The sequence below is a fragment of the Priapulus caudatus genome, unplaced genomic scaffold (assembly GCF_000485595.1).
Source record: "Priapulus caudatus unplaced genomic scaffold, Priapulus_caudatus-5.0.1 Scaffold580, whole genome shotgun sequence".
Classification (NCBI taxonomy): Eukaryota; Metazoa; Priapulida; class Priapulimorpha; order Priapulimorphida; family Priapulidae; genus Priapulus; species Priapulus caudatus.
In genome coordinates this window covers 69170-94762 of record NW_014577641.1, presented here as the reverse complement: position 1 = coordinate 94762, position 25593 = coordinate 69170, and the positions used below count along the sequence as shown (strand labels likewise).

The window sequence follows — 25593 nt, the reverse complement described above, 5'->3', positions numbered from 1 at the left end:
TGGTTATAGCTTTTTATTACAGGCAAGGATTCTTTCTAAAAATTCAAAGACATTTTCATGAAATTCAAGCACTTTTCAAGCACAAAATCAACATTTACTAAATTCAAGTACTTTTCAAGGACTCCCCTCAAATTCAAGTACTTTTCAAGGACTCCCCTCAAATTCAAGGACTTTTCAAGGACTGTGCGAACCATGCCGCTGCCGACAGTTTCGATGCCGGGCCTACAGCTTCTTGATAAAACAGGCCCCCTGATCCTACAGCTAATTGATCACCGAAAATTCGAAACACTAAGAAACTGTTATCTGTAGAAATCCTCTAACCCTACCACTAACTCTAAACCGACTCGGCTATCTTATATACGCGTGTACCCAATTAATCTATGGTGTATAACCTTTTGCTTTCAATATTTTGCATCTGAACTGACAATCAATCCCAACCAACTGGTGTAGGCTAGCTGGCACAATCATGTTCATTTTCATACTTCAAATCCGAGTGTTTTCTAGCTCATCAAGAAATCTTAATCGTGAATTAATTTCCAACGGCATTATTACGGGGCAGGTAACCCAGTCTAACACAAGGTAGAGTAGACTGGTACACTTACCGACCACTCCTGCCATTGTATTTTTTGTACATAACACTAGGGGTAGACCCCACAATAACAAAATACAAACAGTGGACATAGCCAAAGGCAAATGTAAGTCAGATCCAGAACAGTATTGTAAAGCTGTCGATAGTAAAACTACATAATACAAATGAGTAAAATGATGTAAGAAGATTTACAGTACCAGTATAGTTGGTATGTATATATGCAGTGTTGGAAATAAGACAAAAATTCCATCCGGTCCCGATTAAAAAAATACTAAATCCGCAATATAAGCTACAGTACTTAATTTTCTTGAAAATTAGCCAGTCCTGTCCAAAAGTAGCCAGCCCTGCTGAAAAGTTACCAGTCAGGGACTATGGGACCAGCTGATATTTCCAACACTGGTATATGTCAGGTTTTCTGATTTATGAGAGGTGAACTCGATTTGGAACCAGCAAACCAGCAAGTTCACCCCTACATTTTGGTATTTTTATTCCATTATTATTTTGAATTTCCCGATGGCTTTGCCCATGCAAAACAAACATTTTCACCCCACATGCAGTGCTTCAAATTTACACACAGAGTGTCCCAGAATGCATCTCAGAGCTTCTACAATTAAAATTTTTTCCGGGGGGGGGGACATTCCTGTAGCACTGACCAGCACCCCCATGCTATAATGAAAAAGCTTGGAGAACCCTGGGGATTATGATTATGGACATTGATAATGACTAATAAACACAAGGAAGAACATGATATATGCTGTTTTATTACTATAATTTGCTCCAAAATTGGCGGGCCTACAGCTTTGCAGTACTAGCGATAAAAATCGCCACGTGTGCGCCCGGCTTAAGACTAGAGAGAATGTCACAAACTCACTGCCAGCATAATAAAGATTCATGTTTCTCCACCCTGATAGATATTGTATTACAATAAACATATGCCCTATTAAAATTCATTAATTATCAGAGTAAAAATGACAATGTGCAGAATACCAGAAATTGTGCTATCCTGACACTAGATGGTGCTGCAGGAGCTACATTAGCAATCATTTGGTTCACCTTCCATTGGGCCACATCATTGTTGGGATTACCTGGGGACATAAACACATGCACTAATTACAAAAAACTTGTCATCAAATAACAACCAATTACAAAACACCTTGAAGCCTTAGTATATCATTTATATATAATTACTCAGTACACAGAGTAGCACTACGAGCATTCTTCAAGAGGAACAAAATAGTCTAGAATTGGAAAGAATAATTTTATACATATTGAATAAAAAATAGTATATACCCGCATATTTCTGTTATCAGACTTTCACCTTTGTTATTAAAGATCTTACTGAATTTAAAACTTAACAATTTGGGATTTTGCCATAACACCAGACGATTTTTTCAGGTAATGACGTTGCGCTTTTGAATTTTTATTCAGAATAATTGTTAGGATGTGTGGAATAGAATGCTAAGACCATCTCAATGGGGAACATATATCCACTACTTTAACCCATGTCGATTTAACTATAGCTCAAAGTTCGATAAAGGTAACGATAAACAAGTAATATTCCTAATTTAAGAGTATAATGTGTATTTACTGACCTTCAGATGGAGCAAAAAGTAACTTCATGCAGGGTTTTGAATCATCGACAACCTTCCACGAATGATCCCACACATTCTCGCAGAACGTTTGTGCATCGCGAAACATGTGTGCAAATGAGAAACATGGCTTCCCCATCGGGCAAGTGTTCGTTGCTGCAAATACAATATCACAATTAGTGAGCGGTGGCTCGAATCTGACCATCAATAACTGCAAAACTTGCCTGTGTACCCAATCTCGTTCATGATCATCTAATAAAGAGAAGATCATCAATTCCTCACTATTTTACACTAAGCAAGTTAGGCATTTCTGCCTAGAAATTCATGCCTTTCATGCATAACTGTTACACACATTTTCAAATGAGAGTTAGCTAAGCCAAGTCTTATTAAAGGATGGGTTTCAGTGTTCCTGCTTTTTAATGACTGACAAACAGAGAAACAGTACAATATTTTTGTAACTTTACAGATTGAAAACTAATCATGACAGTCAGGGGATCATTTTCAGAAACATCTTAGTCATAATATTAGTCGTAGTCACAACTTTTTCCATTTCATGATGTGCCATCATATAGTACTAATAATTATCACAGAGCGATGATATCAAGAGCGTATAAAGAAGGAGAGCGTACAACGGTAAAATGCTGAAACCATGTTGCAGTATTAGTCAAATTAATAAACTTTTTCCGTTTTATTTTGACGATTCTTTGCAGTATTATTGATTAGCTGTCCTACCTTGTTCATATAAAACAAACCGCATGTCCCTACGATGCCCATACGCTGAGATAATGAGCGGCGAAAATCTGGTATTTTCGCTGAACACCGACTAGACATTAGTCAGTACTGCATCAGTCTCTCGAAGTGTTTCCAGTGTGTTGCTTCCGGTCGCCGCTGTGTAGCGCCATAGTGGCGCTGACTCACGTAATACTACCAGAGTTTACTATACATCCAGCGTGAGGTGGGCGTGAGGTGGCACAGGTGGGGGTCATCACTATGGCAATCAATAACAGACGTCATTCATTCCATTTGTCAATCATTGACGGAAACACGCGAGGTTCACCGAAGTTATAACACTTCGAGAGAGTGATGCAGTACTGACTAATGTCTAGTCGGTGTTCAGTGAAAATACCAGATTTTCACCGCTCATTATCTCAGCGTATGGGCATCGTAGGGACATGCGGTTTGTTTTATATGAACAAGGTAGGACAGCTGATCAATAATACTGCAAAGAATCGTCAAAATAAAACGGAAAAAGTTTATTAATTCGACTAATACTGCAACATGGTTTCAGCATTTTACCGTTGTACGCTCTCCTTCTTTATACGCTCTTGATGATATGTATGACAAGGCTTCCATGTGCGATGCTATATGTCACCTCCTGTCCAGTTAAAACCTTTGCCCCAGTTGTCTAAGCAGGTGAGCTCACTCTTGCAGTCATCCCACCAGTGGTCACACTCACTCTGGCATAGTGGCATATCAAGCGGTTTCTCTTTACGGATTTTCATATCTACCTGTCCAAATACAGTAAAGGCTCCTAATTACTGTTGCCTACTAAATGCTATTTAACTCGTCTACTTTGACAACTAAAATATGAACATTGCAAGTAATGTAACCTTGATACATAAGTATGGAAGTAAATTATATGCAATGGCAGTTTGCCAAAATTTGTAACATATAATACTTGAATAATCACATACACATTTCTAAATATTGATAGGTACTGAAAGAAATTATGCACAATATGAATTGATCTAATAATAAAACACTTAATCTTGCATAATTTGCTATGCATTGTTCTATAGATACATATACTAACCCCAACTAGCCATGGTCCAATGTTGGGAGAGCACTCGTAAAAACACAGGTCCTGTACAAAGTGGCGCCTGCATGCATCTCCCATTGGTTGATTGCAGTGGTTCCAATTGAAATTGTACATGTTGCCCTGATGAAGCTCTTTAGTCGTTTCGTGTGTACAGCACGAATGGTTCTGCCATGGCAAGCACTGCAGAAGACCACTACTAATCAAATAAACTGAATATATAAAATCACTCTAACAATTCCGTAAAGGAAAAAATTACATGATATGTACCTAATGCATGGCATTTATATAGTACTTATATGGTGCCGAAGGATTATTACTTTAGGCCTAAAAAATACCTTTTTTGTATTCTAACTTATACTTGTATACAAATACTTGTTTTATACTCATAACAGCCCATATAATGACTTCAAAATCAAATCAATACATTCACCGATCAATATCATGTTGGAATTTTTTGAATTTTTTAAAAATATTTAACAAAAAAATAATTTTTTGCCGATCACAATAAAGTTTCGACTCGGTTTGGTTAGCGGAAACAAACGTCTTTTTTTAGGCCTTATAGATTTCATTTTGAAACGTTTCAATAAAATTATACAATCTGTTCATATACTGACTTAAATAACGTTGTATCAAGAGCTAATAATACCTAGAGTGTACAACGGAAAAACGGGAAAATAGTGCTATTTCACGACAACATTATTCTACTTTGTCTGCGAGTCTAGAATAATTTTATGGTATTGCATTAAGCAGAATTCTTTGCTCTCCAAAACAAGACCAACCGCTTGTCAATACGATACTCCTAGAAATAAATATTTAATACAATTAACATGTTGAAAACCTGATCAAATAATTTGTCCTGTGGTCCTGGTTTCTCTTTGTGATTAAGTCCTCTAAGACACACATTGAGTAGACTTGTTGGATCCTCAGTGGTACGCCCAACTGTTAGAGGCACGAGCCACAAACTAACTACGACCGTACACACACAGAGTACCTGCGTTGGTCCGTTCATTATTATGGTACGGATTTTGACGGACGGTAACTGCCAACGTCAATGATGCGACACCGGCTGCAATAGGAATAGATAAAGAATCGGACGATCGGTTATAATATTACGTGGTTAATTATTATTAATAAATACTTACTATTAACTCGCATGCTATTTGTATAAACCATAATGATTTCTGACGTTCGCAAATTATCTACCTTTCCGCAGTCTTACCTCGAACAAGGAGCACATGTATAATGTATTGTATATAAATCAATATAAATATAGCTCGGGCCTCGAAAAGCACGGAAACCACGTGTTACTAATATCGTTGTGCTGCCACCTTTTGTACAGCTACTCACTTATTTGGATGTTATAAATCACAGACGTCGTTCCTTCATCAATGTGCTTTCATCTTAGCGACGCCATACAGCCAGGTTGAATCAGGGATTGTAGAAGATGAGATCCTTTATCTCGTTATGCATAAATCAATGCATGAAACTGAGACGCTTACTGCTGCTGGCCATGGTGTTTACTGGAGTAAATGTGATACGCGCAAACCAAAGGCGCAAACCGACATGCCTCTATAGTTCTTAAAGTATTTTACAGAGGGCGCTGAGATACATTTGGTAGTGGCTGTCGTCGTCAGCTGTCATGCAACATTAAATTTCGTAGTCATACATGTAACAACTTACAAGCTTACACCAGTGTTAGATAATGAGCTAGAACATCATGTGCTTTTAACTATTATTAGTATTAGTACTATTACTAATCGTACTCATACTTTTACTACTACTAGTACTACTACTAGCCCGACCAGGCTGTGCGACGGATTGTCTAGACTATACATTCATGTCAGTACCCTGGGGGACATAGACCCTATGAGTCATGACTATGAGTATGAGCCGATAAGCGAATACTGTGGCTGCCAGGGTGTGTGTCTCCCTGTGTACTGCCGGAACGTACCCTGGGTACGGTATACCGGAACGTACCCTGGTACTATCTAATATGCCGAACCGTACCTCGCCTACTCCACTAACGAGTCTAGGGAGTCGCCTACGCCTACTCCCTAACCCTAACCCTAACCATATCACAATTATCAGATAGTTACCAGGGTACGTTCCGCCTTCCGGTATACCGGACCGTACCCAGGATACGTTCCGGCAGTACCCAGGGAGACATAGACCCTATCAGTATCAGCAATACTGTGAGTGTTATGTTAAATTCAAATAAAATTTATTGCACTGATAATTAGGTAATTAGTGTTAGGCTAGCTTTAGGACTATAGCTTGTGTACAGTTGCCTGCAGGCCTCCGGCAACTGTACGCGGACTATAGTCCTAGAGCTAGTGTTAGGCCGAACAGGCTGCGACTGTGAGACTATAACAACAAAACACCGGTCTTTAAATTTGTTATGTATAAGTAACCGCTTTAGAGTTATCCTGTATATATAGCCTGACTACTATATATATGCATGTGTTCATGGTAATAATAGTAATTATGTGTATGGTAATGCTAGTTGGGTTGTGTGTTACAGTGTTTCCCCTGCATTGACACGAGCGAGGCGGGCCGCCTCGCTCAAATTCTCAGCCGCCACACAGATATTTGTCCAAAACACCGCCTCTCTGACGAAAATCACCGTTCTTCCATCAATAAACTACACTTTATTGCACTAAAATCGAATTATAGCTTAGAATGCACCAAATTGCACCATTTTTTCAAAAAAATTCTGGAGTGGGGAATTCTTCATTGCTAGGACCACGAAAACTCGCAAACACACCCCCAAAAAAATTGCCACACCTCACAGACCTTTTTTTGGCGGTGTGACATTTTGTTTTATCTTGTGCACACTCTCTCTCTCGCACTGTGTGCCACTTGTTGATCTCCAACAATCTAAATTTCTTGAAGAATCTTAGGTAAAAATGGATTAACTTCACACGTTACCAAATAGCTTCAAAGCTATGCACAAATTGCAGAGTTTTCTGCCATCGTGCTGCCAGATGTGACTTTAGGGGATGTGATTTAAGCTGTTGGAGTACAAGAGACGATGGCTGAAATCTCTCTTCAATATGTGCATAACTGGGAAGTTATTGCATAAAAATATTAAGTTGATACATTTTTTTGTTCGTACTATTCTACTCTACAATGAGAGCCCTTTCATATAGCTTATATGCAAGGTTGTATATATATATAGGGTTTTCTATAGACAGGTTGCCTATAATATTCTATAGGCATGGTTGCATATTAGGCCTGGTTGTCACCATGTTGGGTAGAGTCTGTGTTCTCAGATATTACACACCATTTACAGTTTGGTTATAATTGATCAAATTTACTGCAGTTATTTTTTCTAAACTTACAACATACAAATCAACTTGCACATCAAGCAATCTCGTCATTTTACTGTTTGTTTCTTTCTATTTTTGCATGCAGTGCAACAAATGCAGAGCACGGTCAGCATGGCCGCACCAAAGCCCGCAAACGCAATGTAGTCACTTGGCCTGCTGCTGTCCCGAAGCGTTACCACGATTCTGACTGTTGCAACTAGTCGCTGATTCATCCAACAGCTGTACAAGGAGGTGTCGGTCAGTGTAAGGCGTCTTAATCGCAGCGCGTTTTTGTCGTCGATTATAATACGACCGCGGGTGAATCTGCGTATTTTGATCGGGTCGATTATCTCCGTATTGTTCTGCCACGTTACTCCTGTAGTCGAGTCACTGTTGGGACACACAAGCTCGATGTTACTGCCTTCGCTCTCGTACACTGTTTTCCGCTTTACCATGGGAGGAATGCTCGGTGGAGGCAGTCGAATGGAATACAGGCCCTCTCCGGTACGTACAGTCTCAACAATGATGCCGTTTTCGTCTGTGATGTTGGTTTCTGCTGGCACAGTCGGACAGGCAACCTCACACGTGCCAACAAGAGTTTCACTACGTCTTGACCAAATCTCTCCCATGGAAGCGAAATATTCGGGCAGAGCGCTTGATCTACATGGAACACCCCCAGGGTAATCGTGTAACACACTCAAGTCTACAGGTTTAACTGACTCATTGGCATCCAGTTTCTTTAGCGTGCATATTCCTATCTTGTGGCGTCTGCCGGGCATTCCACACAGGGTGCAGTCACTCCAGTCGGTCCAGCTTGTGAACAGTTGGAGGTTGTTTTGGGGTAAAGCTTTAGGTTTGGCAGGCCGTGCTCCCTTGATGTCTGTGTCATACACCACTGCTCGCTTCTCCGTTCTCACAACATCAAGTCTGTAGACAGAGTAGTACTGACCAAGCCAGATGCAGAGGTACTGACCGGCGTCGGACAGCTGGGCTCGACGGATGAATAGACTACTGCTGCTTGTGATCACAATGTTCTCACTGTCATGTTCCACTCTCTCCTCTCCCATCTGTAATGAGAAATTATCACCACAGCACACATCAACAATTTTAAAATCGTTTTTTTTTTTAGCTAGTTCTTGTTGATATCAAACTACAAAAATCGTTACGTAGTATGAATAATGCCTCAGTAACAGTGGAGGTCCTTTATACTACATGTGCTGTGAAGACCACATGCCTGTAGAACTCTCTTCCACTTGCCACGGTACTCCGATGCTTCTCGGTCAGGGTGTTGACACATTCCACACGGAAGCTCTATGCTTTGCTGTTCCAGCACAAGTCTGGCTTTTTCTCTGACTGTCACATCATCATTATTGAGTGCCTGTAGACATTCATGATAATTTTTCTCTAGGGCTTCTTGCTCTGCAGTTTCTGCTGTGACCCCTATTATGTAGATGCAGAGCAAAGCTGATGCAAGTGCTAGGTGCCCGCAAAGATCTACTGTGTAATTTTGTGTGTTGTTATATATTGCCATGCTACACGCAGGACATAGTGGGATATATATGTTATCACTAATTAGTTTGACTAGACTGTTTACGAAAATTACACTTAGAATGTTTAGAATGCATTGTTGCATTGTGTTAATAAATAAGTGCATTGTGGTTAAAGTCCGATTTACGAATGAGAAAGTACAGTTGGAGTCATTCTTCATACAAAAGCATATCATTCATGTAAATCAAGATGCATATTTTACGTGAGAATGTCTTTCCACACGAGAGTAAATTTTTACAGGTTTCAACCTCCATCCTCGGTGTGTGTGTGTGTGTGACCTTCCAATGCTGCTGCTGCCTGCTGAAGTGGACCAGCAAGTATGAATGCTGTGATTGCACTCTGTCACTTTTGCGAACTTCATGGGCCTAGCATCGTATTCTCTACCCAGGCGTTCCACTCTCAGGTCCCCGCACACCTGCTAGAGCCTTCACCCAGTCAGACGGAGAGCCAAGATGGAAGCAATGGTATTTATACATATTGCTGCAGCAGAGTGGTTGTAGAATAAACTTGTAACTAATTACATAGTAACTTATTCATGTATGCGAAAATGGCTATGTCGTCAACCTTATATAGAATGCGTACCTGGTACTCTCAATATTTGATGTATGACCTGGTTCATCAATTTCAAGGCTCGGGACAGGAGCAAAGCTCTCAGTTCTCGTTCTACGGTAGTTTGGAACACTGGCTTCGACCACCCAGAACACCACAGACTTCCACCCCACCCACACCGCAATCTCCCATCACTTCCGGTGCTGCAGGAAGGACCACAGAAATGTGTGAAGTATGCAATAGAGATCCTTGAATCCTTGAACTGAGCTCCGCAGAGCTGTAGTGTTCTCTCGGTATGATAGTCGCTTAGTACGTTAGTGTCACACTATGTAAGTGTCATGCTGAGATTTTCAACTGAGATTGCTATGTAAATAATTCATAAATCAATACAACCAAAGCAATGCAGTTGCAGAGGCTCATTGCTCCACGATTGGAGCCGAAAAACACACATATTTGATTTTCTCTTGCAGGCGTGTAGGTCGATGGCAGCAGGGCAGCCAGGATTTGTCAGTAATGATCATGAGGCTAAGGTTAGCTATGTTAGCAGCCAGTACCCATGCCATCCAGAGATATTCAGCATAGTCCGGCAAGCCTGCGTTCGGAGTCTCAGCTGTGAAGTGAGTGGCAACAGAAGCTGACTCTGCCTCATGAGCAGGATCAGTTAGTAGAGATAACTACAGTAGCAGTAACAGAAACTTTCAATCATAATCTTCCAAACATCGCCTATATAGGTAACTGTAGCACTAACAGAAACATTCATTCGTATCCTACCAAAAGACACCTGAAGAAATATAGGGCCTGTTGTCAGAAACATAAATAGCTATGAATATCATCAGTCTATGATGTCTCAACTTTGCATGCGGAACACTGCACGTGTTTTCATTATCATGTCATTGTCAACGTTGTGCACATTGTCTTGTCTGTAGACTCTCAAGCTTTTGTTATGGTTAGGTGTGTCCTGGGAGAGAGGGGCCGATATTTTTCGGCGATGATGTGCGTGGACACGTGCTGAGTCACACATTCTTCGTGAAGGACAGCCATGCGCGCGGCTTCCAGCGATGGTACAGCATCATTGTCGTCATGACGGATAAAGTGTTCCTCCTCAACTCCTGGCCGTTCCTCGTCACACATTTGAGGTAAGGTGTAGGCTCTAGCAGAATATGTGGTGTATCGTTTCTCATGGTAAGCCGGATGTGTTGATACCAGAGCAATGTTTTTTAAATCACAAGTTTATAGCTGAAAGTTGCAGATCCAGCAAGTCTTTTTTATTTGGTCTAGTCGTAACCAGGAAATCTAAAAAATGCTGACTATGGTCAGTGAATCATGGCCTAAATTGGACATGAAACTATGTGCAGAGGTTTTTACGTATTTCTGTTGGTAGGATAATCATCGACAAGATACAGATGATGGCTCTGAAGGTCTATGAAGCTGAGCAAACGGAATGCCCTCAGAGATCACTACGCCTTAGCAGCAGTGTCAACCCACGAGACTTCCTACGGCATAGGGGCATGAATAAGCCAGCGCGGTCCCTGGTGGGCAAACACATCCGTCTAGAGGCGCTGTAGCATTTGCTCTATGTATAGACTGTAGTTACATTGAAGTGAAGATTGGGCATAGTTGTGAAATATGTATCTATCAAAATTTTGCTTCGGAGAGTCGGTATGTACCGGAGGTGTTTAATTACTGGTGAAGAAACACTGTTCATTACGCGATGCAAAATGTTTGTTATGATTTATTGTCATCAGGTGGAGCTAACCCATGAGAAGAATCTCTTTGCTCGGTTGCACATGTGGTTCACATGGCTTCTCAAGGCAGGTGGAAACAGAATGACGGAGAAGCTGTTTGAAGGACCGCCAACAGAAGACACCGTTATTGACATGGAGAGATTGGAAGGTAGAAATATAAGCAAGCATGACTGAATCCTTAACCATCATATCACCTAGTTCTGTATACGAAAATAGATTTCATTTCCCCCCCCCCACTATACGTATATTTGTCCTTTTTCACAAGAAACTGAGGAAGGGTTCATCAAACTGTTTACAACAACACTAGAGGTGAGCAAGAAGACTGGGGCCGATGACCAGTCCGATAAGGAGGAGAAATCACAACTTGCAACGACTCGTGAGGCAGAAGATGACGAAAGCTCCTGTCCAGAGTTTAAAAACATCCGACATCTGCTCAGGGTATTATATAATTGTTGATGTTGTAATGTATTGGACATCGGAATTAGCTGATAGCTGTTTACACATTTCATTCATCCTGCTTTTGACAGAAAGACATTCTTGCAACAAAAGCCACGAGATGTTCTGTATTTTTTGCATGGTGTTTAATGTTACGAGAAAAGTTCAATGCTTAAATGTATTCTTTCTCATGTTTTGTCTACCATAACCCTTAAAAACGCATTTCAGTTTGACACCTATGTATTTATACTGTGATTAGGTATTGGCTTATGACAAATTCAATACACTGGCTCACCACACCATTATTGGCAACCAGGTTATAGTGAGAGGATCACAGAGATGGCTTGTCAAGTCTGTGATACAGGCATTACAGGTTAGCTGAGTTACATTCTCGCTGTAGTACAGTATTCAATGCACCGACCTGTGTGGTAAAGATTGATGCTACTATGATGATGTAAATTTACTAATAGTACGGAACTGTTGTTGAGCTTTGAGTTTTATTCATGTAGAGTATTCATGTATGCAACATCATCAGTAAAGCAGATTTGTGTTCATATTAGGTTCAACACCGAGTTGAGGTGGCAATATAAAAATATGTCTGTTATTCTCAGTTGTTTGGCATATATGTATTACTACTTTCTTCAATTCAGGTTTTCCTCCCTAAAGGATGCAGTCGGGTCATAGCCTGGAGTAGCACCTATGTAGATTCTTGGATGTGTAATTTCTTAGGTAAATCAAGTGTTTTTTGTGCCCATCAGGATTACATATGGTCTCTATGTACTCCTGTCTGCATGTATGTTCATAAATTTCTTTGGTAGGTCTTTTAAGTGTCTCCAATACATTTAAATTATTAAAGTTTAATATTGCTACCAAGAGTAAGATAATAAGATACTTTGCAATATTGCACTCTGTACAAATAAGACTTGTAGTGTGTAATCTACTTCTTTTATTGCCTTACAAGGATTCTATTCAAGTATCTAACAAAAAGTGCAGTTGCAAAAGCCACACTGTAGCTGCAACATTAAAAGGACTCGAAAAACCCACCACTCACTGCACACTAAATTGGTATTTGATCTTTGCTAGAAACCTCATAGCCTTACATTATGGAAATTTTAACAGGTTTGGAATTAGGAGTGGAAATCCCAGAGCACGTGAGTGAGGCGGATAAGTACAGTGTACTCGACATCTTAGCACCGAAAGATGCTCAGTCACTATCTAGTGACACTAGTGACCAATTTGATGGATATACATTTACTGTGAGCAGCAAGACTGTTCTTCCTGATGTGTGTAAGTTCCTTTTTATAATGGAACCTATATATGAGTTGTATGAAACTACCACTATAGCCAAATATAATAATCTGTACAAGCTTAATAAATACCTTGTGATTTTTAGCTTGCCTTGACATCGTCAAGATGAGCTATTGCCATGGGGTGTCATCTGTCGTACGTCCGTCTGTCCGTCTGTCAACATTTGGCTATGGTCAATGATAACTCAAGCACCGTTTGATCCACATGTTTCAAATTGCATATAGTTGTTACTCCTATGGGAGAGGTTTGAACGTCCTATTTTGGATCACGCCAGTCGACCTACATTCGAGCCACGTCCACTTTTTGGCAAAAATGGAAATTGCCATAAGTCAGTTCAGGTTTAATGGATTTTGCTCATTTCTAGTATGTGAATGACTGGGGATTGGCCCCAAAACATATCACACAGGTTTTTATTTGATTTTTTAATTATGCAAATTAGGTAGATTTTGGCAATTTTACTATGCATTTCAGTGTCTGCCTACGTTCAACGATAACTCAAGAACCGTTTGAGCGGTTTGACCCACATGTTTCAAATTGCATGCAGTTGTTACTCCTATGGGAGAGGTTTGAACGTCCTATTGTGGATCACGCCAGTCGACCTACTTTCGAGCCACGTCCACTTTTTGGCAAAAATGGAAATGGCCATAAGTCTATTCAGGTTCAACGGATTTTGCTCATTTCTAGTATGTGAACGAATAAGGACTGTCCCCAAAACATATCACACGGGTTTTGATTTTTTTTTATTAATTATGCAAATTAGGTAGATTTTGGCAATTTCACTATGCATTTCATGTCTGCCTATGGTCAACGATAGCTCAAGAACCGTTTGACCCACATGTTTCAAATTGAATATAGTTGTTACTCCTATGGGAGAGATTTGAACTTCCTATTTTGGAGCACGCCAGTCGACCTACTTTTGAGCCACACCCACTTTTTGGCAAAAATGAAAATGGCCATCTAAATTCATTTGATTTTGTTAAGTTTTGGTATGTGAATGTGTATATCTATGCCCAAAACAGTTGTTACTCCTATGGAAGAGATGACAACGTCTTAGCTATTACATTTATTTCATCTAACTGGTCAACAACTCTACAATCATACCTATATACGTGTAATATTGTGTTTTAGATTCTTCGTTACAGTAATTTGACTGGAATATTTTATTGTTTTTATTTGCGCGATATTCGAAAACCAAAATGGCAATCATTTAGGCGTAGCGCCATCTCTCGTCAAGATTATGTTGTTCAACATTTATTTTCGCATCAAACTTATGCATATATCACTATCAAGAGTATATAATGTGAGATATGCTATATAATGGGAGTTCTCCCATATATACTCTTGCTTTATATATCCCCCCTCCCTCTTCTATCACACCCAAGGTGAGCTACAGTGTCACTGACACTTTCATTTCCTCTTAATTTTGGTCATAATAAGTTCCAATATATCTATCTTTGTCTTCACAGATCCAGCCTTACTCGTGAAGATGGAACAAGCTATGGTGCAGGCAAAATTTACAAACGAAGTACTTGAGTGTTCCCTTACTGCTATGAAGGAGCAGTGGATGAAGTGAGTTGTTCGTCAACACTAAAGCAAATATGAGTAGATATGCTTGAGCTACTGATTGGCTAACAATTCTGAGGAATTTTTTATCTGCGAGAAGGTAGTTCTATCTAATCGGGAGTAATATAATAGTTATTATATTACTCCTTATCTAATGTCGATGCATTGTATTGGCACATAAATGTGGGCATGTATGTATGTACCGCTATAGCCATGACGTGGATACATAAATATGGACCTCTAAAAAAAAAAAAAAAATACCGTGCCTGCCCCTGTGACAATGCTTACCTCTATATTTTGTCCTGTGTTGCAGTAAGGTGAAGGTGCTGTTTAAGTTCAGCCGGGCAAGTGGGAGTCACTCTCAGGAGGAGGTGCAGAAGCTGCTCCGAGTGCTAGGGGCAGGGCCGCACGATGAACCATTGCTCAAATTCTGGATGACAGGTCTGAGCATTCAGTATAAGACGCATGCCCTTGAGTCATCCTTCACAGCATCTAATGATTCCTATTACGAAGTTTGCGACGTAAGCACTGGCCAGTAATAGTGGTAGCGTTACATAGGCTGAGAGGGTCTATGTCCCCCAGGGTACTATTGGAGGGTACCCTGGGTACGGTCCGGTATACCGGAACGTACCCTGGTAACTATCTAATTTGCCGGACCGTACCTCGCCTACTCCACTAACGAGTAGGGAGTTGCCTACGCCTACTCCCTAACCCTAACCCTAACCGTAACCATATCAGATAGTCACCAGGGTACGTTCCGATACATCGAACCGTACCCAGGGTACCCTCCGATAGTACCCTGGGGGACATAGACCCTATGAGCGTTACATAGTAGTGTGTTGCAGAGTGGTACAATACTTTGGAAATGAACAAAATCACTTGTAAGTTACATCACATCTGCATTCCTTCGAATATTTGTGATATTCTTGTGTAAGAAGGACCAGGTATACTTCATGTTCTGATCACTGGCTACATCATGCTGCAGTGATCCAGCTTACTAATGTCTAGTGGTAGCTATGTGTATATGCGTGCGTGCGTGAGTCGGTGAGTGTATATATATATATATATATATATATATATATATATTTGAATCTTGGGTTTATTTCGTGATTAAATTGTACATAGTAAATAAAATTACATATTTATCTCATTCAACCCAAGTACAAATTTATATTTTCAATGTGTGTTAATAATAATACAATGTCAATGGTTTGTTAAATCATAATTAATATAATCAGGGGTTCGTCATAATGTAATGAAACATCAGTGTTTTATATTGAAACATAACCATTGCAAGCAGTGCAACCTAAGCATTTTATATCAAGTTTAATATAGGATAGCATTAAATATCCTTGCTGATAGTGTTTTTCAGGTATTACCTATAAAAGCTATGTTTTGGTTGACAGCACAATGTGCAGCAGATACATATAGTTCTTATATCTAAAACTGGAAGGCAATTTTCTATGGTAATTAGTATTAGTATTAATATGAAGAATCAAACTTATTAATAAACATTTAAAGATTATTTTTGAGAATTGGTAGTAGTTATTTACGTCTATATAATATATTGTGTATCAAGCGGCAGGAATAAATGGATGTTGATTTTTACTGGAAAACGCGATTATTTGTGTAATTTTTATTAAGAAATTCGCCACAAGGTGGCTCTCCCTCTGCAATCAAATTTAGTAAACAGTAACTACGGACGCCGGTGTGTAGTTCATTTTATAGAGTAGGTCAACAGTGTAATCAATAAGACATCACAAGTTATTAGTTTTTGTAGTAAATTGTAGGACAGTTGCTCGCTCTTCTTCTGCTGTCAGAAACGGAAATGGAAGACGTGTTAGTGGCACCAGAAAGTCTACACCCAGATAAACTATTAAAAGAGTTACAACACCTACGGTCGAATCAAGTTGAACTTGAAGTAGATGAATGTGAGAAAATATTACCATTGTCCATTCTGTGTTATAAATTCCACATATAGCATTAGGTAGGTGTGCGGCACAGCCAGTGAGCCATAGTCACTAATACATTGTAATTTGTAAAGTACATTAGCCTATTGACTATTGTGCAGTATGAGTATTGACTATTTGTAGCGTATTGTGGCGCGACGACACTATCACAGTATCACTGCAGACTAACCTAAGCCTGATGCTAACGCCCCAATGGCAATGGCGCACAATGACAGATTTTAGCTATTAAGTATGATATGGTATGATTGACCTGAAATTGTGTATCACTTGTTTGTCATACATTAGAAAAAAAGTTCACAGTATTTGAGTATTTTTGTTTAGCCTTGTACTGTAGTTGTACAATGTATGTAAAAGTATGCACACAAGAATCTAGAGCTGTGAATCGAGTACGTAACGTTATATTTAGCTCTAGCACTCAACTTCCATCACTCCGTAATAGAGTAATGGAGGCTACAGTGCTAGAGCTACTAACTGTGTCGCCCTTTGCTCTGCCATTTGTGCCACTGGCACTGTGGCTGTGCAAAGGGTACATAACATGGGCAGAGCTACAAATAGAGGTGAACGTGCTGAACGCACAGTAGACTGTAAAGGCAATCTAGAATTTTCAATCCTTCAAGAAATTCCATAGTAATATCTTCCAGGTTCACCAGTGGACTATCTAGACATTTTTATTTTCCCTGTACTGCTGCCTGGACTGGATGCTCTGATCAGACAGGCTATTGAAGAAAAATGTTTCGAGGTATCACATATTTCAAACAACGCAAAATCACTATCAGTTCCTGTTCATGTGTAAATCAAGTCTCAGTAAATGTGTGAATTAGGTCAATTTTCAATAGATTTTGGGAAAAATATGATGTAAAGTATTTTCTCTCAACAGAGAAAGAGGACAAAATTTAATGGCCTAGATTTCCTGACAGAGTGGCTTTACAGGTAACTTCATATAGTTTACTATATTTCCCAGTATTATTTTGTTGAAGAAAACATGCAAACAATCGGTAGAACCTCACAGCTGTGTGTATTGTTGATAATCCTTAGCAGTCTCTATACTATGGGTGTGTTTGTTTGGGACGAATCCGTCGGATCGCGATCATGTGATCCTGATCCGACCAAACAAACGCAAATTCACTTTCACCAGTTCACATTTTGCTGTGGCCTATCACGGAATGGTTCATAAAAAAGAACAAGCTGTGATTGGCTGAGGCACGGGCCGCCATATTGGATCCCGTTCGAATCCACCTCGCTAGCAGGGTCGGGTTCGGTGGATCGAGATCAAGTGATCCGACCAAACAAACAGTCAGATCAACGAATCCATAAGATCAAGATCCGTGGATCCAACCAAACAAACGCGCCCTATATATCTACTAGATTATATCATTATATGTCTATACTGCATGTGCTCAGCAACACAAAGGATTATAGTTGTACAATATAATACTCTGTGAATTTGTGATAGTGTATATTTGTTAGATGGCCTAGAATTTTTATCACTATACTTACAGGAACAATCCCCGGCGGACTAACCATGAAGACATATCCTTAGAATCAATCCCCTTTGTTAGGAGTTGGTTGAAAGATCAGTATGGGAACATCACTATAACATCTATCTATTCATCCCACTTCAATAAAGATCAATTACACAGTGTAGAAATTCGCATTTCCAAATAATTCCCAGTAAATGGCAGAGCAATGTAAATCAGTGCACAACAATTGAATGCTTTGAAATTATCTCAATTATTACGAAGGCTATATATATGATCAAGAGCTGATATATATATGTGATTTTCTATTAGCCCACGACCAACTATTCCCCTATCCCTCATATGGAGTGAGGAAAAAGCAGCCACCGTTATACAGTCTTATTGGCGAGGCTTCCTGGTAAGTGTCAGCACTGATCAGAGACTGTGTGTTATAGTTAGTGTTATAGTGTTAGACCTAGAGTGTTAAAGTTCAGCTTCAGAAACCAAAGCACTAATAAGGAGGATAATGGAAATGATAGACACACTTGTACATACAAGTTTAATTGCGCATATAAGCAATATCCATATATATATACATATACATATATATGGAATTTGTGATTCCCCTGGTCCTAGCTTAATGGAACATAATGTTGAAAGTTAGTTCTCCTCTACTGAACTGACAATGGTTGACCGATGTTCTATCAACGCCAACTGTTGGTCAGTATTGCCAATACTTGATCCTTTAACTAATGAAGCTTCTTTGTGATTAGGTGCGCAAAGAGCCAGAAGTGCAGGAGTTACGACAGTACCAGCGAGAGATGCGAGGCACGTCAGGTATAAGCATCCAAATCAGCGACAGCATCTTGCAAATGTTTAAAAAGTCGGCATGAGAACACAGACACACCAGTGGGTTGATAGAAGCACGCACATGGATGCTGAATTGCTCTTAGCCTGCAGACCACATGAAACAACCCTGTAATTCTGATGAGACTTAAGTTGGGGTTAAAAATACTGATAGCATTGTGCATACATTGTGCTGCACATGACGATCTACCCAGAGGTCTTTATTCGTGGTAGTAACCTTGCCATGTTATCATTGGGCCTGTATCTCAAGAGAATCAACATTTACAGTGGTATAGGATTGAAGCATACATGTGAACTGTACGTAGATTATATTGTGGCAGGGGCGTGTACAGGATTTGTACCAGGGGGGGGGGGTCTAACCGTAACCCAAACTTGCGAGCACGCGAAGGGGGGGTCTGGGGGAGAAAATTTTTGAAATTAGACCCCCTTAGATGCGTTTTCTGCGCGAGCAGGGGGGGGGGCCGGACCCCCTAGACCCCCCCTGTACACGCCCTTGTGTGGTTTTTATTGACAAAGGGAACTCAACTGTGTTATGATGAAATCAGCTGCCAACAGCTTTGCATCTGTGTCTGCCAGTCTCTCACTCGCAAAAGTAATGCAGCCTGAGGGCCAAATTCCATCTAATAGAACCTTCTGCATGTCACAGTGACATATATTAACAATTTATTGTAACTAGGAATTTCTCATGTTGATTGTGTATTACAATAAACATCGATAACACTAACAGTGCTTCCAAGTACTGTATACTATATATTAACAGCAAACAATAAACATGGATTTAAGTGTTAACGGTAATTTCTTTTAGCTATATATTTGACACTGCTGTACATTTCAGTCAGTCACAAGGTACCAACAGTTATCTGAGTGAGTCACATGGATTTTAGCTGAAATCATAAAAACCATTTGTTTTTCATCACTTCGGATTTTAGTCAAAATCATTGGCATTTCCTGCGACACATCACAACTACATGGAGTTGACTTCGGTATGTTGGCACAAGTGGCTGTGAGTTGCTATATTTTCCTATCTACACTCGTGTATCAGTATTACTGCTACTGTCTGATGTTGGAAGTGAGCTGGTGTTGGTCTCAGCAGGGGTAGCATCCCTGCGTAGTTTTGCTCTGTTCCACACAGTTTCGTGTATGCTTATCGGCAGCAGCGCCTCTTTGTCCGTGCTCTTACCAGCTGCCTTCATCTCTTGCCGAATGATCTCGCGCAGGAGAGGGGGAAATGGTTGCTCGCGGGGAATGACAGAATGTACAAATGGCTGTGCAGGCTTCCAGTTCAGGTACTTGTGTTCATCGTCGCGTGGGATGAGTCGCCAGTCAGCCTTGTGTCCGGCCATGATCTTCCATTCACCAAGCTCGTTGCCACGAAAAACTTTCCTGCCCCAAGCTTCGCCAAAGTCAAAGTTCTGCAACATTACAAGATGGAAGAATGTAAAAAAACACATAAAGAGATGATGTAAAACAGAAAAAGAATCTCTCTTTTCGGAGGCGTGGGTTCGAGTCCAACCGCTGCCACCAGGTAATTGTGTCATTAGCGATGTGCATAACAAGAATACGGGCGAAGTTGCTCGAGCGGCTGCTTAGCCAGTTTCATACTACAGGTACAAGGTACAAGGAGTTTCGCTGCACAAAAAAGGATGACGCATGCACGTCAAGTTGTCAACAATAGAACATAATTGTATAACCATGACATTACAAAAATACAAAAGATCAATGCCCTTACCTCTACTTTCTCAAACAAGACAACAAAACAGATAGCTAGTACATCTTAGGGTATATACAGGAATTGGAATTAACATATACCGCCATAAACCTACATTGTCCATTGTTCTCATTATATAATTACATAGGATACATGTCTACATTTTAAAATCGCTGCATGGGTTTTTATTTGCGGTTATGCTGGTGAACTTCAAAAATCAGGGTATATCTTCTAGTATGGAGGTTTAGTCAAAATAGGGCCCAAGGATAGAAGAGCTGTCCACATTTTCACATGTCGCACATTGCGAAAATGAATTGTTGTCAGCGCTTATATCCAGAACCCAAAATAGTGGTTGTCTTTTTCACCGATCATCAGATGAGGTATAAATCATTCATATAACATCAGGAGTAAGATAATATAGATATATAGATCTATATTATCTTACTCCTGATAACATGTATGTAGTTATAATAATATCTTAACACTTTTCTTGATGCTACTGCACCTTTAGACCTTTACACAGTGTAAAGTACAGATTACAAAAGCAAAGGGTTTGTTGAAGATAATTATCATAATGCTTAATAGTTTATATCTGCTGTTTGTTTGGACAGTAGTTATCATGTTAGTAACATTGTTAGTATACGAGTTGGCATATGAGAAACTATAGAATAAGTAGTTGCGTGCTCACCTCGTCCATCTCTGGCGCTGCTCTTGTTATAACATAGTAACTGGGTTCCGTAGGAAATCTGTCCTCGAACAAACTTCTGACGACGACACGACCTTTGCCAAAGTTTTTTAGATTGCACAATATTTCGAACAGAGTTTTCCCTCGGAATGTAGTTCGCCGGCCTATTACTTTAACGGTTGCCATGATTAACTATACAGTCAATGCTAATTTTGGATTTTATAAATGAACAACAAAATTACACCAATTTGTGTGAGTATATCGTATATCACACACCATGCACTACTGAGTACTGTGACTACATGAGCGCTGCCATCTTTCTCCAGTTGGCTACGTCACGCGAGCGATTAGCACGATTGATTTGGGAAACACACAACAGATGGCGCTGCGATGCGGGCTCGACTTGTCTGTCTGCCTTTCTGACTGTCCGTCCATATGTCCGTCTGTGTTACCTGCCTATACTAGCTTTTTCCTTCCCTATTCCTCTAGCTGTATATGTGTCTATCTCGCCCTCCACTCTCTCTCTCTCTCTCTCTCTCTCTCTCTCTCTCTCTCTCTCTCTCTCTCTCTCTCTCTCGCTCTCTCTCTCTCTCAAAGTCGGCCCGGCTAAATGTATAAATTCTTTTATTTTTCACTACCGCAACTGTCGGACAATTTTTTAAAGATAGCAATATCATCATCTTCAGATCGATATTCCCGGCTTGCATAATTATGTCACGTACACTTCATATCTGAATAATTTCAAATATAAAATAAACGTGTAAATTACAAATGTGTTCAATCAAATTAGCAAATTGTTAAAGGTTTAACGCTTGACCGTACGCGGGCTATAGTTACTATAGAGCTACCTGTGAGGTATACGATAAATTGTTATATCTTGGCGTTTAGCCCAGAACAATACGCAGATGACGCGATATGCGCAGATATTTCGAGAATGACGGGAGAATAAACGAGTGTATTCTGGATAATTCCTAATATTCTACATCCAGTATTTTGTCAAAATCGTTACTAGGCACATGGGAGATGAATACAACTTCTATAAAACGTTTTATTTCTATATTTTTTTCTTATTAACCACATCAATATCTATATGTATATATAGGGAGAGAGACATCGCCGGCTTTCACCGTGACTCTGCCTCCCGCTGCTCTCGTCTTAGATCGTTTATCAATTAGAGAAAGTAAAATAATTAATGCTAACTTGTAGACAGAATTTCCTTATCTACAGGATTTCCCCGCACATTCCAAGAAAAACAGTGCCTTGTGAAATACAAGAGAGGGACCCCAAGATACAAGATTAGACGCGAATTTAAGACGCTCTGTGTTCCGCCCTCCCTCGCGGGTCTCTTGTAATCAATAGGAGCTCCCATCTGCTGTACTGCTCGTGTTCATTGGGATATGGGGACTAACGCCTACAGTTGTGCTCTACTCAGCAACAGCCGCAGCAGCAAGTTGTCGCTCGGAGTGTGTGGATGAGAGAGCGAAGACGGTAACTACAAGCAAACCGTAGACCCGAGCGTGCAGTGTGCACCCGGGTATTTACTATATACGGGGATCTGTGCGACATCGCAGATTTGTGAGCGACTTCTCGAATTTCTGTGGAAATTCACGGATTCCTGCGTGATCAGAACTCCGTGTAACGCTGTCGCTAGCCGCGATCGCGTGCCGCTAATAAGATTCTGCGTGAGACAGACAGAGAGAGAGAGAGATAGTGAGGAAAGGAGAAAGACCACTGAGCTGCATATGGTTGTTTGTTCATCGCAGATCACGTAGAAGCGTCATCAACGCACGAGGACATCGGCGCGTCTGCTACCTGTGCTGGTGACACGCGGCAGACTGACGACACACTATTCCAGCGTACTGAACCGTACAACAACCCAATTTGTAACACGTGAAAACGTCGGTGCTTACAATGAAAACTACCGGCGAACGCACCTGTGTCTGATACCTGTGGGCGCTAAACAACCTGATCGTATTCATCGATAGGGACAGCGACAGCAGCCAAGAGAGAGAGAGAGAGAGGGAGACCAGAGAGTCGGTAACGACAGCAACGAGACACCATTGATTCCAGGTTGCCAATGAGCAGCGGGCGATGCAGGTGAGCTTGCATCGCAGACGCTTTTATCGAGCGCTTGTTTCGACGTGTCACGCCTGACGACGTCCCGAAATAACAAGGAAGCAGCAACGTCTACCAGCGTATATAGGATATCTGTCTGCACATCTTGTTCCCACGCTGTCGCGCTGCTGCGATATATCTGCTGCGAGCTAGCTGCAACGACGGAAGACACTAACCCGGTTACGTTCACCCCTCGATTTACATAAGTGACAACCAAGTGCTGCAAACGCGAAAAGAATTGCTGGCGCGGCTTAAGAAAGAGCGGCGTGTTGCGCTCGCTATACGTGAGTGTGTGAGGAGCATCTGAGCGTCGAGAGCCTCAACTACTATAACGCATGCTGAGAAGTTCGGACTCTCTGAGACAATAGGGTCGGTGTGGGCCAGCGCGGGGCAGGTTGATTGCTAGGCGAAATCTGGGACCCCGGCCCCGCGCGGGGTGCAGCGGAGCGCACCTGTAATATAATACCTGCAGACAAAGCAGCAATCAGCGAGCTGCGCAAAGTGATTAATATATCGCGGAGCGGTTTTTCCGGATCGCAGTGATTTCTGTCATGAACGTGGCGAGGGTATGCGACGCCGTGGTTTGATGCTGCGCGATGCTAGGGAGGCGAGGCGGCGAGCTGTAGGTGGCTGAGTGTTGATCTACGCGCAAACAACGCGCACAAAGCCGCTATTGTCGATAACACTGTCGCAACGTTTACCAGTGCTGCTATCGGTTCTCACGCAGGGGCACTACCACGCAAACATCGTTTACTCAGAACAGAGAGAGAGAGATAGAGAGCCTACAGGTGATTGATTTGACTGATTAGCGGTCACCACTGTGCGCTGATTTATTGCCCGACGTGTCGCAGGACGGAACCTGGCGGATTTACAACTGTTCGCTGTTCCAGGTGTGTGCATTGGTCGAACGACGCCTTGTTTTCCGCGCGGATCCACTTCTGCGCTATACCTCCTGCCGCGACGCTCGTTTCTCCCCCGAGGGTCTCCTTCTTGTCTCGTCTTCTCTCCGCAATTCTACTGTACTCTTACTTCCTCGAGTGTGCGCCGGGCGAAAGCGACTACGCCTCGGTCACGCATTCTCGCGCGCGAACTGGGTCGTGCGTGTGCCGAGAGCGAGACGAAAGTACAGCGAGAACACGAAGACAGACGTCGGCTCGAGGTTCCCACGACCGCGTCGCCGCAGTGCGCGTGTGCTCGCAATAGCCGGAGCGATGGCTCTGCCCCTGATCTGCGTTAAGCCGCCATTACTTCGCGCGATAGCCATCCGTGCATTGTTGTGAAGCGTACATAGCGGTGATTCTGCTGGGGCGGATTAGTGCGAGAGATCGATATCACGGTGGGAAGAAAAAGAAGAAAAAGAAGACAAAGATGGGGCAGGGCGGCTCGATCTTTGACGGTATCGGTGGCTCCGCCATGCAGCTACACGTTGCCATGCTAGGCCTCGACGCGGCCGGGAAGACAACCGTACTGTACCGACTCAAGTTCGACCAGTACATCAACACGGTTCCGACGATCGGGTTCAACTGCGAGCGGATCCGCATGACGACGGGTAAGGCGAAGGGCACTAGTTTCACGATCTGGGACGTCGGCGGGCAGGACAAGCTGCGTCCGCTGTGGCAGGCGTACACGCGCTGCACGGACGGAATCGTGTTCGTCGTCGATAGTTGCGACGTCGAGCGCTTCGAGGAGGTGAAGATGGAACTGCACAAGACGGCGCGCTTCCCGGAAAACAGCGGCGTGCCAATCCTCGTGCTCGCCAACAAGCAGGATCTGCCCGAGGCGCGCGAGACGAGCGAGATTGAGAAACTGCTGGCGCTGCACGAGCTGTCGCCGAACCACCTCTACCACGTGCAGCCGACGTGCGCGATCATCGGCGACGGACTCGACGAGGCGTTAGAGGTTCTGTACGAGATGATCGTCAAGCGACGCAAGCTGGCGAAGAGCGGCAAAGGCAAGCCGAGGAAGTCCTGACGGCGTGCGGCGACCGGCGTGCAAACACTCTGATGGCGATGAACGATCGTCGCGCCCTGCTGCGACAGCGGCAGGTGTCGGCGCGTGCGGGTGGTTTCACTTTACGCATGGCGGCTTCAAACTGGCCGTGGTGTCGCCATGGCTAGTGGAGTGAATCAGTCGTGCAGGTAGTTCTATTTTACTCGTAACGTCTTCAGACTTACTGTGGTCTGGCAAATGGAGTGAAGCTATATTTATATATGTGTAGTCGTGCAGGAGTGAGAGAGAGTCGATGTGAACACTCAGTCGTTGTAATACCTATTGTTCTTTGCATTGTGTGTGTGTGTGTGTGTGTGTGTGTGTGTGTGTGTGTGTGTGTGTGTGTGTG

The 25593-nt window shown here is 41.9% G+C and overlaps 6 protein-coding genes across 14 annotated transcripts; 3 read left to right on the top strand and 3 right to left on the bottom strand.

The window, feature by feature from the left end:
- Nucleotides 1-1460: 1460 nt before the first annotated feature.
- Nucleotides 1461-5559, bottom strand: LOC106811834 (folate receptor alpha-like). Of its 3 annotated transcripts, none has more exons than XM_014815560.1 (6): nucleotides 5345-5559; nucleotides 4836-5063; nucleotides 3992-4177; nucleotides 3551-3686; nucleotides 2182-2334; nucleotides 1461-1674 (listed from the first exon to the last, which is right to left on the bottom strand). In XM_014815560.1, the coding sequence occupies exons 2-6, from the start codon at nucleotides 5004-5006 to the stop codon at nucleotides 1547-1549; spliced, it is 774 nt and encodes a 257-aa protein (XP_014671046.1). In that variant the 5' UTR covers nucleotides 5007-5063; nucleotides 5345-5559; the 3' UTR covers nucleotides 1461-1546. The 3 variants fall into 3 exon arrangements, with proteins under 3 accessions (XP_014671046.1, XP_014671048.1, XP_014671047.1); XM_014815562.1 differs by having other exon boundaries at nucleotides 4989-5063; XM_014815561.1 differs by lacking the exon at nucleotides 5345-5559 and adding an exon at nucleotides 5217-5288.
- A 43-nt stretch (nucleotides 5560-5602) lies between these two features.
- LOC106811832 (folliculin-like) lies at nucleotides 5603-15084 on the top strand. 6 transcript variants are annotated; one of them, XM_014815555.1, is made up of 14 exons: nucleotides 5603-5665; nucleotides 7412-7569; nucleotides 9094-9317; nucleotides 9483-9634; nucleotides 9873-10019; nucleotides 10354-10538; nucleotides 10784-10934; nucleotides 11148-11295; nucleotides 11413-11585; nucleotides 11842-11955; nucleotides 12233-12311; nucleotides 12702-12869; nucleotides 14357-14459; nucleotides 14767-15084. In XM_014815555.1, exons 3-14 carry the CDS (start codon nucleotides 9173-9175, stop codon nucleotides 14990-14992), a joined length of 1791 nt encoding a protein of 596 aa, XP_014671041.1. In that variant the 5' UTR covers nucleotides 5603-5665; nucleotides 7412-7569; nucleotides 9094-9172; the 3' UTR covers nucleotides 14993-15084. The 6 variants fall into 6 exon arrangements, with proteins under 6 accessions (XP_014671041.1, XP_014671042.1, XP_014671045.1 ...); XM_014815556.1 differs by having other exon boundaries at nucleotides 5613-5691; nucleotides 7412-7563; XM_014815559.1 differs by having other exon boundaries at nucleotides 5613-5691; nucleotides 11899-11955.
- LOC106811822 (Ig-like V-type domain-containing protein FAM187A) lies at nucleotides 7374-9107 on the bottom strand. The gene is made up of 3 exons (XM_014815544.1): nucleotides 9092-9107; nucleotides 8540-8745; nucleotides 7374-8372 (listed from the first exon to the last, which is right to left on the bottom strand). Exons 1-3 carry the CDS (start codon nucleotides 9105-9107, stop codon nucleotides 7374-7376), a joined length of 1221 nt encoding a protein of 406 aa, XP_014671030.1.
- Nucleotides 15085-15207: 123 nt separating the features above from the next.
- Nucleotides 15208-19059, top strand: LOC106811831 (IQ domain-containing protein K-like). Of its 2 annotated transcripts, XM_014815552.1 has the most exons (6): nucleotides 15208-16384; nucleotides 17065-17162; nucleotides 17301-17353; nucleotides 17923-18000; nucleotides 18214-18298; nucleotides 18654-19059. In XM_014815552.1, the coding sequence occupies exons 1-6, from the start codon at nucleotides 16282-16284 to the stop codon at nucleotides 18771-18773; spliced, it is 537 nt and encodes a 178-aa protein (XP_014671038.1). In that variant the 5' UTR covers nucleotides 15208-16281; the 3' UTR covers nucleotides 18774-19059. The 2 variants fall into 2 exon arrangements, with proteins under 2 accessions (XP_014671038.1, XP_014671039.1); XM_014815553.1 differs by lacking the exon at nucleotides 17923-18000.
- Nucleotides 19060-19393: 334 nt separating this feature from the next.
- Nucleotides 19394-21474, bottom strand: LOC106811829. Its single transcript, XM_014815551.1, has 2 exons — nucleotides 21144-21474; nucleotides 19394-20159 (listed from the first exon to the last, which is right to left on the bottom strand). Exons 1-2 carry the CDS (start codon nucleotides 21324-21326, stop codon nucleotides 19773-19775), a joined length of 570 nt encoding a protein of 189 aa, XP_014671037.1. The 5' UTR covers nucleotides 21327-21474; the 3' UTR covers nucleotides 19394-19772.
- Nucleotides 21475-22517: 1043 nt separating this feature from the next.
- LOC106811828 (ADP-ribosylation factor-like protein 4C) lies at nucleotides 22518-25587 on the top strand. The gene has a single exon (XM_014815550.1). The coding sequence runs from the start codon at nucleotides 24624-24626 to the stop codon at nucleotides 25224-25226; it is 603 nt and encodes a 200-aa protein (XP_014671036.1). The 5' UTR covers nucleotides 22518-24623; the 3' UTR covers nucleotides 25227-25587.
- Nucleotides 25588-25593: the final 6 nt, after the last annotated feature.

What these genes read in the sequence shown, in the direction of transcription:
- LOC106811834 (XM_014815560.1), bottom strand. Translation starts at nt 5,006, where the DNA reads ATGAACGGACCAACGCAGGTACTCTGTGTGTGTACGGTCGTAGTTAGT. An exon ending in TTGGACCATGGCTAGTTGGG is followed by an intron (nt 3,687 to 3,991) that starts GTTAGTATATGT and finishes GTATTTGGACAG; the next exon opens with GTAGATATGAAAATCCGTAA. An exon ending in ACTTTTTGCTCCATCTGAAG is followed by an intron (nt 1,675 to 2,181) that starts GTCAGTAAATAC and finishes TTATGTCCCCAG; the next exon opens with GTAATCCCAACAATGATGTG.
- LOC106811822 (XM_014815544.1), bottom strand. An exon ending in AGTGGAAGAGAGTTCTACAG is followed by an intron (nt 8,373 to 8,539) that starts GCATGTGGTCTT and finishes TTCTCATTACAG; the next exon opens with ATGGGAGAGGAGAGAGTGGA.
- LOC106811832 (XM_014815555.1), top strand. Translation starts at nt 9,173, where the DNA reads ATGAATGCTGTGATTGCACTCTGTCACTTTTGCGAACTTCATGGGCCT. An exon ending in CTGTGATACAGGCATTACAG is followed by an intron (nt 11,956 to 12,232) that starts GTTAGCTGAGTT and finishes TCTTCAATTCAG; the next exon opens with GTTTTCCTCCCTAAAGGATG. An exon ending in GACTGTTCTTCCTGATGTGT is followed by an intron (nt 12,870 to 14,356) that starts GTAAGTTCCTTT and finishes TTGTCTTCACAG; the next exon opens with ATCCAGCCTTACTCGTGAAG.
- LOC106811831 (XM_014815552.1), top strand. Translation starts at nt 16,282, where the DNA reads ATGGAAGACGTGTTAGTGGCACCAGAAAGTCTACACCCAGATAAACTA. An exon ending in TTGAAGAAAAATGTTTCGAG is followed by an intron (nt 17,163 to 17,300) that starts GTATCACATATT and finishes TTCTCTCAACAG; the next exon opens with AGAAAGAGGACAAAATTTAA. An exon ending in CTTATTGGCGAGGCTTCCTG is followed by an intron (nt 18,299 to 18,653) that starts GTAAGTGTCAGC and finishes CTTTGTGATTAG; the next exon opens with GTGCGCAAAGAGCCAGAAGT.
- LOC106811829 (XM_014815551.1), bottom strand. Translation starts at nt 21,326, where the DNA reads ATGGCAACCGTTAAAGTAATAGGCCGGCGAACTACATTCCGAGGGAAA. An exon ending in CAGCGCCAGAGATGGACGAG is followed by an intron (nt 20,160 to 21,143) that starts GTGAGCACGCAA and finishes GTAATGTTGCAG; the next exon opens with AACTTTGACTTTGGCGAAGC.
- LOC106811828 (XM_014815550.1), top strand. Translation starts at nt 24,624, where the DNA reads ATGGGGCAGGGCGGCTCGATCTTTGACGGTATCGGTGGCTCCGCCATG.